The sequence below is a fragment of the Emys orbicularis genome, chromosome 11, assembly GCF_028017835.1.
Source record: "Emys orbicularis isolate rEmyOrb1 chromosome 11, rEmyOrb1.hap1, whole genome shotgun sequence".
In the NCBI taxonomy this organism is placed as follows: Eukaryota; Metazoa; Chordata; order Testudines; family Emydidae; genus Emys; species Emys orbicularis.
Window position 1 is genome coordinate 56,406,518 of NC_088693.1, and position 13,872 is coordinate 56,420,389.

The 13,872-nt window shown below is 45.7% G+C and overlaps 1 protein-coding gene across 4 annotated transcripts in view; it reads right to left on the reverse strand.

The window, feature by feature from the left end:
• The window catches only part of SF3B1 (splicing factor 3b subunit 1), a 42,751-nt gene extending 41,260 nt beyond the window's left edge, over positions 1–1,491 (reverse strand). For all 4 annotated transcript variants that reach the window (XM_065413747.1, XM_065413749.1, XM_065413751.1 and 1 more), the window contains exon 1: positions 1,389–1,491. In XM_065413747.1, coding sequence (XP_065269819.1) covers positions 1,389–1,416 — 28 coding nt within the window. In that variant the 5' untranslated portion in view covers positions 1,417–1,491. The remainder of the gene's footprint in view (positions 1–1,388) is intronic.
• Between the last annotated feature and the right edge of the window lie 12,381 nt (positions 1,492–13,872).

A 13,872-nucleotide genomic window follows, 5' to 3' on the forward strand; every position in this document is an offset into this window, starting at 1 on the left:
TAATTCAGTAGTAACATATGCACCCTGTCTACATTACAGGGTCCACCATCACAACCATCAGTGGAGCTGCACTAGTAAATTATGGTTATGAAGTCTGGTAGTACAGACAAATCCTGGCAGATCAACACCCTTCATTTGAGTCATGTATGATGCATTCAAATAGAAATTGTTTATGTTTGGTGGACTACTAAGTGCCCTTGTTCTATCAGTTATCTCACAATTAGCTTTGAAGCGGTTTCAGGAGTAGGAAGTATTGCAGAAATATTCTGGCAAGGCAGTTTTTGCATATGCTCAGTTGGGGAAATGAATCTGGCTACAAATAACCCAAATAAACCTTTTATAACACAGTTACTATAATGACAAGTTAAGGGCCCAATCCTGCAACTGACTGTGCTTGAAGACATCCCTTTACACCCACTCAGAGCCTCAATGAAGTCAACGGTGCTCCTACCATGTAGAATTGGGCTCTCATCAGGACAGATTACTGTATAACCTCACTTGGGCAGAGTGGTTAACAGTATTTCAGGAACAACGTCACACCTGGGCACTTTATAAGTAACAAGTGTCTCTATTCTCCCTAGCAACCCAGTATTAACTACTTTATTACAAAATAAATACTATTGATATGGAGGAGATCGAACGAAAAAGAGACTACGCAAGAAGATCAACTAGTGTTACCAATTCCCAGTCTCTGGTGTGGAAGGATAGTAAATTGTAACATGCAGTATTTAATAAGTGTTTCCGGACTTGCCATCTGTAACGCGGGAATACCACCACACTTTTTAGTCAGTAGGAGACAATAACCCGTGTTTGTATTTCTAAATGGAAGGCAACGAGAATGGGAACACGGAGAGAGCCTGGAGAGCGAGGCGGAGTTTCCGTCATTGAATCACATCCAGACTGGATCCGCACATGGCTCGCCTCTACACGGAACCGGGAAGGCGACTGCGCAGGACAGAGCCGGGCTCCGACCCGAGGCGGACCGGGGGCTCGCAGGCCAGACGTCACCTTCAGAAAACGAAGCGCAGCTGCTCCCGCCAGCCCCCGCGTCGCCTTCGTGCCCCTTTCCGCCCGCCCCCGGGTTACGGCGTCCACCACCCCCGCTCTCCTCGCTCGGCGCCCGCCGCTAACCCATCGCCGCTCTCCCGCGGCGGGGCGGCCCGGATGGTGCCAGGCAAGGCAAGGCAAGGCCAGACCGGGGTGGGGGGGGCCTGGAGCAGACGCAGGCAGAGACGCCATTACACACAGGCCCTGCCCACTCGCCCGCTCCTCCACCCACCGCTCGCCGCGGCCTGCGCCGCTCCCCACACGGTCAACCGGGCCCGGCGACGGGGTGCACGGGGGCAACAAGGCGCGCGCACCCGAGCGGGGGTGGCTCCGTTTCTCACCTTCGTGGGTCTTGGCGATCTTCGCCATTTTGTGCAGCGCGAACAACACCGAGACGGAACTGGAGCTCCCAGCCACTTCCGCTACGAGGGGCGGAGGGAGGGGAGACTCACTGCGCAGGCGCAATGTACGTCAGCTAGCGACGGTCCGGGGCGACGGAGACTCACTGCGCAAGTGCGGTTGCGTCGACGGGGGGGCGACAGTTGCGCAGGCGGAGTGCTGGGCCCCGCGGGCGTGAGAAAGCGCCCGGGGGAGTCTAAGGGGACGATTCTTTGTAGCGGGCACCCCCCACACGTTTGCCTGTTACCCTCAGCGTGTTTGGCTTCACTGTACCGTGACAGGCAGCCCCCTCCTGAGGGCTCAGCGCTGGGTGGAGCTTTTCCTAGCTCCGCCCAGTGGGGGATGCCAGAGCCAGATGCGGGTCACAGGACGTTGTGCCCATGTCAACGCTTTCTGCGCTGCTTGGCGGGGCTCGGATGTCCTGCTGGGCTCGCCCATGGAGCCTGGGTGCCCGGCTGTGTGCTGCCAGGCGGCGTTCCTCCCTGATTCTGGAGATGACAGAGTGGGGTGCTCTCTGGACACCCCCCCCCCGGGCCTGGCACGACAATGTGATGTCACTCACAGCAAAGTGTGCGGATATTCATAGCATGGGCCTTTTCTCCTTTCTTACCCGCTTTGAGAAGCAGCGAGACAGTTAATGCTGACATTTTAATTCTCATAATTAGATCTCTGAGTTAAAACCTCACTGAGATTAATGAGGCAGTTCACATCCCTCAAAGATATTGTCTCAGGTCCAGAAAACGGAGGCAGAAGTCACTGAATCAGTTAACTTCCAAAATATAAAGTAAGCCTATCTTCATAACAATAAGAGCTACAGACGTTTTTAAAAAAACATTCTGGAGCACAAGATGGTGGATCAGGAATATAGGGAATGCTATGTATTCTCCCCCAGGTTGAGTCATGTCCATGCTATTGGTGGCAGCTGTTCCTTTGCCTTTCACAGTGCTAGGAGATTGTGGCACCATGCCAAGAAAGTGTCAATTTATCCTCAAACTGTGACAGAGTTCCACCTGAGTGCCAATGTGCTGACTGGAATGACATAGCACAGTGTGGCAACACGATTGCTCTGCCTGGGACCTGCAAGCAGGCCCCAAACCCACAGCACAGGAAATCAGCATAACCCTGAAACGGCTTGGATAGACATCTGATCTACTCTATCTATCACTGCTGATCTGATGATGACCCTGCAGTAACTACTGAAAGTAGCAGTGTTTGAGGCTTCTACTTTAGAATACAGGATCATTATTATTTACGAGTATGGGCAGCAGTGTGTCACCACCATGATTTCTGTAATGTTTAAGGGTTTGGGGTTTTTTTTGTGAAAAGTCATGTTGTCCAAGTCTGATCTTATTTGCTAGTTGTGCAGTTCCACTGACTTATCTGGAGTCAAGTATCAGAGGGGTAGCCGTGTTAGTCTGAATCTGTAAAAAGCAACAGAGGGTCCTGTGGCACCTTTAAGACTAACAGAAGTATTGGGAGCATAAGCTTTCGTGGGTAAGAACCTCTCTTCTTCAGATGCAAGTAATGGAAATCTCCAGAGGCAGGTATAAATCAGTGTGGAGATAACGAGGTTAGTTCAATCAGGGAGAGTGAGGTGCTCTGCTAGCAGTAGAGGTGTGAACACCAAGGGAGGAGAAACTGCTTCTGTAGTTGGCTAGCCATTCACAGTTTCAGAAACCAACAGAAAAAAGAAACCAACAGAACTCCACTGGCCATCACCTACAGCCCTCAGTTTAAACCTCTCCAACGCATCATCAGTGATCTACAACCCATCCTGGACAATGACCCCTCACTTTCACAGACCTTGGGAGGCAGGCCAGTCCTCGCCCACAGACAACCCGCCAACCTTAAGCATATTCTCACCAGCAACCACGCACCGCACCATAACAACTCTAACTCAGGAACCAACCCATGCAACAAACCTCGATGCCAACTCTGCCCACATATCTACACCAGCAGCACTATCACAGGACCTAACCAGATCAGCTACAACATCACCGGCTCATTCACCTGCACGTCCACCAATGTTATATATGCCATCATGTGCCAGCAATGCCCCTCTGCTATGTACATTGGCCAAACTGGACAGTCACTACACAAGAGGATAAATGGACACAAGTCAGATATCAAGAATGGCAATATACAAAAACCTGTAGGAGAACACTTTAACCTCCCTGGCCACACAATAGAAGATGTTAAGGTAGCCATCTTACAGCAAAAAAACTTCAGGACCAGACTCCAAAGAGAAACTGCTGAGCTCCAGTTCATTTGCAAATTTGACACCATCAGATCAGGATTAAACAAAGACTGTGAATGGCTAACCAACTACAGAAGCAGTTTCTCCTCCCTTGGTGTTCACACCTCTACTGCTAGCAGAGCACCTCACTCTCCCTGATTGAACTAACCTCGTTATCTCCACACTGATTTATACCTGCCTCTGGAGATTTCCATTACTTGCATCTGAAGAAGTGAGGTTCTTACCCACGAAAGCTTATGCTCCCAATACTTCTGTTAGTCTTAAAGGTGCCACAGGACCCTCTGTTGCTTTTGACTTATCTGGAGTTACTCCTGATTTATGCGGGTATTTTTAAAGGGTATTTAGGCACCCAAAGATGCAGATAGGTACTTAGTGGGATTTTCAAAAAGTTCCTCAGTGCCTAACTCCTGTAAAAATCTGACCCAAACTGCCTGCAAATCCTTCTCAATGTGGCTACAGCAGCTGGTCATTGCAGCCACGAAAGTGATTGCTAGACACTGCGTAGGGCACTCAGGAATTATGCTAATTCTGTATGTTCCTTTGGGCTGCTTGGGCTGGAGAGGCTTGAAAGAAACCTTAACTAAACTCAGAAACATATTAAGTGGATTTTCTCAAATTAAAATTTAAAAAATCACCTTTAGGCTCAGACCAAACCTGGAAAGTTTCAACCCTAAAGGAAACACACAGAAAGTTGAATTGGACTTGGACTAGCGACCTAGGCGTGAAAAGAACAGGAGTACTTGTGGCACCTTAGAGACTAACAAATTTATTAGAGCATAAGCTTTCGTGGGCTACAGCCCACTTCTTCGGATGCATAATTTGTTAGTCTGTAAGGTGCCACAAGTACTCCTGTTCTTTTTGCGGATACAGACTAACACGGCTGCTACTCTGAAACCTAGGGGTGAAAGGCTCTGTATTCTGTTAAACAAAGAACAACAGAAAACTGAATGAAATTATAGCAAAAGCTGTGGTGGCTTTTATTTTTATTCTCCTGAGTTAGCATGACCACCACCATTTTCACTTAGGCTCCCAACGTCTATTAGATTGTAATGGTTTTCAGCCACTCAGTGATACTATGCTGAGATACTACCATGATGGGTGCTCTATAAATACAAATAATGGATAGATTAGATAGACAGATGTCAGCAACCTGGTCTCACCAGCAAGTAGGTGATCAAAGATGTCACAAATCATATCTCCTATTTTCCTGATGTACCAGAGAAGTTTAAATTAATGTATTAGTCAAGCCAATGTTGGCAGTTTGAGTTCGTTAAGGGCACTTTAAGAGATCCTGTTAAGGTCAGATTGAGCTGGATTAGCACAGCTGTTTGGAATTTTTATTGAGATAAATGGTGGAGTTTTTAATGGGATAGATGTTGCTATGGGGAGGAAGTTTATATTTTATTATAGTTTGTTTTCTGTGTTGCAGATAAATCTTGTCAAGCTGTATGGTCTAATTCAGTTTTCATTGGAGAATGATCTATCTGGAATGTTATAATTTTTTTATTTATTTGAGCTGGGCATTCAAATAGCTGGAAGACGGTGAGGGTCTTTTCTTCTCTTCCCTTATTTTTATATTCCCTTTTATCAGTTCATGTTTTGCTAGACTCTCTTTATTGACACCCCACCCCTTCTTCCCATAGCCACAGAAAGGATTATTTGTTGAGTCTCTTCGGGAACCAGGTCGGGAGATCAAGATAGACAAGAATTCAGTGTAGCAGGAGTTTAATGTGTGTAACTGTGATAGTTCTCGAGGTACCCAGGACCGTTAGTCACCTTGTTACCCTCCTTCCTTCAGCGAGAGAGAGTCTTGCTTATGCTTAACTTGTCAGCTTCCTGACACCTCCAGTCTTTTAGACCTCAAGTCCTTATGATAGATCAGGTTGTCTTTTTGCTGTTCATTATGGTTACTCATCGTATACCTTCTTTTATAGTATTTCCTTTACTCAAATACATAAACAGAAAATAATCAGCTGTAACAATTCTATCTGTTTCCTATCTTCTTACTTCAGTGCTTGGAACATGATCCTTAGCTAACCAGCAAACTGTGGGTAAATCCTGCCATGACTATGCCACTGTGATGGTTCTCAAGGTACTCAGGACTGTGAGTCACCTTGTTACCCTCCTGCCTCCAGTGAGAGAGGGGCTTGCTTGTGCTTTAGTGGAAGTCAGCTCCCTGCCGCCTCCAGTCTGCTAATCACCCAAACAATCTCCTCTGGGCTATGCCAGCCCTTCCTTTGCCTTGCAGGTTAACAGTAGGTATACTCCGGTACCTGAGCCTCTTTGAAACATTCCCTTGCGGTGGCCAGCCCCTTATCCACTGAACACTCACAGTAATACCAGGTCTGCTGTCCCCAAAGGAACAGTATACACACCTGCTTGAATGATTCAACTCGGGATCAGCTCCTTGTATAACGCCACAGCACTGAGATATATTTATAGTTAAAACAATCATAAGTTTATTGTCAATTATCAAAATTTAAGAGATAGCGAGTAAGAATAATGGAAACAACAGGTTACATATAAAACAAAAGTATAACACATTTTCTAAAGGCTAAACTTAACAGGTTAACCTTTAGTCTAAATACATTTAGCTCACCCCAAATGTCCTTTGCAGCGTTTTCAACAAAGCCTGGTTCAGAGCCTATTTTCATGAATATAAATGCACTGTCCATTTACTTCCTAGATGCAGGGATAAAGGTGTCTTCTTTTGCCTTCTCCTTATATTCCCCAAAATTCAATGTTTGTCCCCAGAATCAGGTTGACCCCTTGTGGTTTATTTTCCAGTTTGCTGACTCCCTGTTGATTTTGTATGTAAATAGGGCTTCCATTGTGTTGGTTTACAATGCTTAATTTACATGCAGCCCAAAAGAGACAGGTGAATAAACTTCTCTGGCAGAAGTCTGTTGGTCAATTCTGTCTTGACACAGACTTCAGGAACATATTTTCAGCATGCATACATAACTCCTTACATAGTGTCAGTACATACATTTCACAACAATATTAATGACCAATATCATCCTGGCTTTCTTTTAAGACCTCACATGATATTCTCTGGTGAACCAGAATGTACATACCAACATCAGCAACAACAAGGAGTCTGGTGGCACCTTAAAGACTAACAGATTTATTTGGGCATAAGCTTTCGTGGGTAAAACCCTCACTTCTTCGGATGCATAGAGTGAAAGTTACAGATGCAGGCATTATATACTGACACATGGAGAGCAGGGAGTTACTTCGCAAGTGGAGAACCAGTGTTGACAGGGCCAATTCAATCAGGGTGGATGTAGTCCACTCCCAATAATGGATGAGGAGGTTCAATTCCAGGAGAGGAAAAGCTGCTTCTGTAATGAGCCAGCCACTCTCAGTCCCTATTCAAGCCCAGATTAATGGTGTTAAATTTGCAAATGAATTTTAGTTCTGCTGTTTCTCTTTGAAGTCTGTTTCTGAAGTTTTTTTGTTCAATGATAGTGACTTTTAAATCTGTAATAGAATGACCAGGGAGATTGAAGTGTTCACTTACTGGCTTATGTATGTTACCATTCCTGATGTCCGATTTGTGTCCATTTATTCTTTTGCGGAGGGACTGTCCGGTTTGGCCAATGTACATGGCAGAGGGGCATTGCTGGCACATGATGGCATATATAATATTAGTGGATGTGCAGGTGAATGAGCCCTTGATGGTGTGGCTGATGTGGTTGGGTCCTCTGATGGTGTCGCCAGAGTAGATATGGGGACAGAGTAGGCAACGAGGTTTGCTACAGGGATTGGTTCCTGGGTTGGTGTTTCTGTGGTGTGGTGTGTAGTTGCTGGTGAGTATTTGCTTCAGGTTGGGGGGTTGTCTGTAAGCGAGGACTGGTCTGCCTCCCAAGGTCTATGAGAGTGAAGGATCATTTTCCAGGATAGGTTGTAGATCGTGAATAATGCGCTGGAGAGGTTTTAGCTGGGGGCTGTATGTGATGGCCACTGGTGTTCTGTTATTGTCCTTGTTGGGCCTGTCCTGTAGTAGGTGATTTCTGGGTACCCGTCTTGCTACCCCCTGATACTTGATACCAACATCAGGATATTCTTGTTACCCCCTTAACAATTGGCACTGAGGAGTTTGCGGGTGACAGTAACCAATTGGAGTCATTGTCACGTGATGGTGTTCCCCATAATGATTAGTGTGCAGTGTCCTTCCTTCTCTTGCATCTCAAGCTTGGCTTCTAATGTTTGTTTTGCTGCAGAGTTAACATCAGCAGCAAGGTTATAAGTATAGCCGGTCAGGAATTTTCTGACAATTTTGTTGTTGTTGTTGGAAAATGCTAATTAGTCAAAACTAAATGTTTCACAGACATATTTCAGTGTTGATGAACTTCTGCTAATAGACAGAAAGGGTCCAATGGGATCCTGCCTGGGCAGGGTTCAGTTAGAAACCTGCCTGGTTTCCTGCCACCTCATCTGGCAGGCTGCTGAGGAGCCCAGATTTCTACGGTCCATGACTCCAGGGCATCGCCACCATGTGTACTGTGTAAGGACTAGGGCTCCCAGGGTCCATGGCTCTGGGATGGCCCTGCCACACTGACTGCCCCAAGGTAGGGAATCCCAGGCTTCTAGGCTCACAGCTCCATAGCAGGGAGCTTGGAAGCTCTGAGATCTCTGGCTTGAGACCCTGACGTATAGCTAGGAGCCTGCTAAAAGTTTCTAGGCATTCTGTTCCTGAGGGGAGACTCCTGTGATTCCAGGGGACTTCCTGGGCCACCCCTGACTTCCCGGGAGCAACCCAGAGAATCCCCCGGAATTGAGGCAGTGTGAGAAGACCCTAGAAATCGGGGAAGAACAAATCAAATGGAAATCTTTCAATATTTCCTAAAATAACATTTTTTTGAATTTCCTTTCCACAGGCAATTTTGAAATTTCTAGTTTTCTTTCTTATTTGGAGTCAACACATTTTCAAAATGATGGAATTTCCTGTGGAACAAAAATTCGGAGTCTTGACCATCTCTAGTTACAAATAGTTGCTCTGACTATACATCCTCCAGCATAACAGAGAAATAAGGCATATTTCAATAGTTGAAGAGGACATGACTCTCAGGAACACTTCTAATAATTAACTTCAGAATTGGCCATCTCCTGTAAACTAGAAAACCTAGCCCCAATTTTGTGTTGTGACTGAGTTTGGTGCAGTCTGAGGGTGGGAGGCAAGGCTTTCATCCTTCCTCCCCCACAGATTCTGGAAGCAGCAAAGGACTGTTTCCCAGAACCACTTCAACTTATGGCTGCCTACCATGGCCCCTTCTCTGACACATTCTTTCCTTCCTTTTGTGATATCCCCATCATGCTCCACCAGCTCTATGCCTCCCTCCATCCCACATCAGGGAGATTCTCAGGTAGTTATTTTTACTGGGTTTATGACTCCTGTATCCCAGTGGAGCTGTCATACAGTAGCCTTATGTAACCCTGAAGAAGGCCTCACATTTTTAAATGTAGTTATAAGAAAAAAAATCTGCATATATGTGTGAGTCTCAGAAGGGCAAGACAGAGAAGGCACTAGGCAACTGATCCTGTTTACTAATATACCCAATGCCAGCCTTGAAAAAAGTTATACCTGCATGTAACAGGGTGAGCTGTCCCCGTTACTGTCAGTGGGAACCTGGGGCCAACCCACCCTGTTCCAAGGCCTGGCCATTTAAGAACAGCTGCTTAGGAAGGAATAATGGAACCAAGCTGATAATGGGGGACACGTGCCAGTAGAGTCACCACCTCCTGAGCATGATAGAGCACTGCTTTTTAGATAGAGGGGGAGCTGAGACTCAGGAGAGAACTGGAGGAAGGGGTGTCCTGGGGTAAAACAGAACGGGGAAGTGGGAGGAGCTTGCTAGAAATGAAGCACAGTTTCTGGAAGGAGGATTATGGTCCCCCTGCCCTGAGGGAGAAGTTTGAGACCAGGACTGGGGGTAAGGAAGAGACCTGGGAGAGAATCCAGAGCAAGTAGAACAGTGAGTGGAGTCTTCAGAGTTTGGTGCTTTATAAAAGAGAAGCAGGGCCGCCAGGAAGGCTTGTAGTATAGGAAGAGGCCCTGGGTGAGAGAAGCAGAATAGACTGTGGTTATTGGAGGGGTTTCCAGGCCTGGGACTCTATAGAAGAGGGTGGCCACAGGTTCCTCCTATATTGCTACCCTGTGATGATGTGCAGTGACCCCTGTAGATAAGGAGAATATAGGACTGATTAGAGCCTGGGAGGGAAGTGCTGGAAATGAGGTGAAGATGAAGGAAAAGACAGTCCCTCAGGCAGGAAGAATCTTGCCTCCCAAGATGGGGGTGGAAGACTTGTTTGTATTTTGATACCTTGAAAGGGGTGGATTTTTGTGATTTAGCTGGAGGACTAAATCACCAAAGCACCCAAACTGTGCTGAACGCCAAGATGATCATCTCAGATGAGGGGAAACTGAAGCAGGATTAGTGCATTGCCCTGTGAGGTGTTGTGCTCTGGGACTGCATTCTACAACACTGCAGAACAGGTACAGCTGGAGGGTATGTGCTGTGACCCCAAGTGTATTAACTTGCAATAAATTCCCAAAGTTTGTTTTGAGGGAAGCCAATTGAATCTGAATGGAGAAAGAGATAGTCAGTTTAAGGCAAGGAGCCAAATCTATGTCTGCTTGCTCTTATGTTTTGTTGCAGTGCCACTGGCCATTATCTTTGAAAACTCATGGCGATTGGGGGAGGTCCCGGATGACTGGAAAAAGGCTAATGTAGTGCCCACCTTTAAAAAAGGGAAGAAGGAGGATCCAGGGAACTACAGGCCAGTCAGCCTCACCTCAGTCCCTGGAAAAATCTTGGAGCAGGTCCTCAAGGAATCAATTCTGATGCACTTAGAGGAGAGGAAAGTGATCAGGAACAGTCATCATGGATTCACCAAGGGCAAGTCATGCCTGACTAACCTAATTGCCTTCTATGATGAAATAACTGGCTCTGTGGATGAGGGGAAAGCAGTGGACGTGTTATTCCTTGACTTTAGCAAAGCTTTTGATACGGTCTCCCACAGTATTCTTGCCGGCAAGTTAAAGAAATATGGGCTGGATGAATGGACTATAAGGTGGATAGAAAGCTGGCTAGATCGTCGGGCTCAACGGGTAGTGATCAATGGCTCCATGTCTAGTTGGCAGCCGGTATCAAGCGGAGTGCCCCAAGGGTCGGTCCTGGGGCCAGTTTTGTTCAATATCTTCATTAATGATCTGGAGGATGGCGTGGACTGCACCCTCAGCAAGTTTGCAGATGACACTAAACTGGGAGGAGTGATAGATACGCTGGAGGGTAGGGATAGGATACAAGGAACCTAGACAAATTAGAGGATTGGGCCAAAAGAAATCTGATGAGGTTCAACAAGGACAAGCGCAGAGTCCTGCACTTTGGACGGAAGAATCCCATGCACTGCTACAGACTGGAGACCGAGTGACTAGGCAGCAGTTCTGCAGAAAGGACCTATGACGAGAAGCTGGATATGAGTCAACAGAAGGCTAACGGCATTTTGGGCTGTATAAGTAGGGGCATTGCCAGCAGATTGAGGGACGTGATCATTCCCCTCTATTTGGCATTTGTGAGGCCTCATCTGGATTACTGTATCCAGTTTTGGGCCCCACACTACAAGAAGGATATGGAAAAATTGGAAAGAGTCCAGCGGAGGGCAACAAAATGATTAGGGGGCTGGAGCACATGACTTAGGAGGAGAGGCTGAGGGAACTGGGATTGTTTAGTCTGCAGAAGAGAAGAAAGATGGGGGATTTGATAGCTGCTTTTAACTACCTGAAAGGGGGTTCCAAAGAGGATGGATCTAGACTGTTCTCAGTGGTACCAGATGACAGAATGAGGAGTAATGGTCTCAAGTTGCAGTGGGGGAGGTTGGATATTAGGAAAAACTTTTTCACTAGGAGGGTGGTGAAGCACTGGAATGGGTTACCTAGGGAGGCGGTGGAATCTCCTTCCTTAGAGGTTTTTAAGGTCAGGCTTGACGAAGCCCTGGCTGGGATGATTTAGTTGGGGATTGGTCCTGCTTTGAGCAGGGTGTTGGACTAGATGACCTCCTGAGGTCCCTTCCAACCCTGATATTCTATGATTCTATGAAGGTGTACATGGTGCTTTACAAAAGATGGCAACAACTGCCCAAAACCAGGTTATAGAAATGCAAAGTCCTAATAACTTCTGGGGTATTAAATTGTGACTAAAACCAGGGGTGATGAGAGGGGAGGAAAGTGGGGACAATTGTACCTGAGCTCAGGGCCCCACTACCAAAAGTCTGTAACTGGGGTGAAATAGGAAAGGGTGGGGCTTCAAGTTCTCTTTCAACAGGCCTGTCTAGAACTTACAGTTGGGGATCAAGACACCACTGTTTGGTGCTGTACAAACATGTAGCAGAGATAGTTCCTGTCCTGAAGAGCTCACAATCTAGACCAACAAGATTAGTGGATGAAACAAACAAATTGGTAAGAGTGGGGGAAAGGGAGGATAAGGTAACAGTGATGTAGAGCATATTTCGTGTAGGCTAGCTGCACACAGTATAGCAGCCTCTCCAGCCATTATCAGAATTGAATCTAAAGGAGGGTCGGGAGTGGCTTTAAAAACATTTTTGGGGTGTCTGTGCTAGGCATTTGGGTTGGTATGAGAGAAAACAGGTGTTTGAGGGAGAAGTGGACAAGTCAGTGAAGGCTTTTTGTTCTCTGTCTTTAAAGGTGACTTGCCAAGGAAAAATGAGACTTATAATGGAGGTCCAAAAACTTAAAAACAAAACTAGGCTTTTTTCTCTCTCTTTTTTTTTTAATAAGTCTTTTTACAGGATGTGGATTGAGAGCTCTGTAAGGCCTCACCTACACTACAAAGGGTTTGCTGGTATTTTTATACTGGCAACACCCCTCATGAAGATGCAGCTTATACAGGCAAGAGTTATTTTTTACTGATATGGCTTGCACCAGTTCCCCAAATGAAATTTTGCTGGTATAACTGTCTGCTGTAGGCTTTATTCTGGTATGAAAATGTTGTGAAGAATCACACCTCCACCTGACATTATTATACCAGTAAAAGTTCATAGTGTAGATCTCATCTAAGACCCCACTCCTGTGATGTCTTAATCGTGTGCTTAACTCTTACACAATGTGAGTAGTTCCATTGACTTCAGTGGGAGTACTCAAAAGTGCACAAAATTAAATGTGTGCATAAATCTTTGCATGATCGGGCCTAAATCCTTAGCAATCTTTAACAGACATAAAATTTCTTGCATGAGAAATTATAAGATGTCTGAGTTAAAAAGATCTTCTCATAAAGAAATGAGCCTGAATAAAAAACTCTTTCAGCTGCAACTTCACTTCTATAGTGCCTCAATCTCATAATTATCCAGTAATCTATAATTTTCAAGAAAAAACAGTGGAGTAAACTCTAACTTCTAATGTAAAAGTCAACCAGAAAAGCACATGTCTGAAATAAAAAACAACTCTTCAGGCCTCTTTTATATATTATAAAGAAGCATGAAAGGAGACGAACCCATAAAGATAATGGCTGATATAATTTGCTTTCTCCTCCCTTGGATTCCTAGCAAATTGCAGAGAGCTGACAACCTAACTTTCTACATGCCCAAGTTGCTGTGTGTGCCTTTTGGATGACAGAATCTCTATAATCTGCACAGATGTTGAAGATTCCCTGACACGTTTTGAAACTCCACCTATTTTCTCCAGCAACCTTGTGGGATAAAATAGTTCCTTGCCTCGCATCCTGCAGTTGTGAAGCATGTTAGCTGATGCTCTCCTCATCAGAAGTAGCTGCATTTCACAGTTCCTTATTTATGCATGAAGGCCTTGAACGTACATCAGGATTTGTGAGCAGCACAGACTTCAACTCTTGCATAGGACTCTATCTAGGCATAAAGAACAGGAGTACTTGTGGCACCTTAGAGACTAACAAATTTATTAGAGCATAAGCTTTCGTGGGCTACAGCCCACTTCTTCGGATGCATCCGAAGAAGTGGGCTGTAGCCCACGAAAGCTTATGCTCTAATAAATTTGTTAGTCTCTAAGGTGCCACAAGTACTCCTGTTCTTTTTGCGGATACAGACTAACACGGCTGCTACTGTGAAACCTATCTAGGCATAGGCAGTTGTGATAGTGGATACAGATGCAGGATAAGGGCCACTGTTTGTAAAAC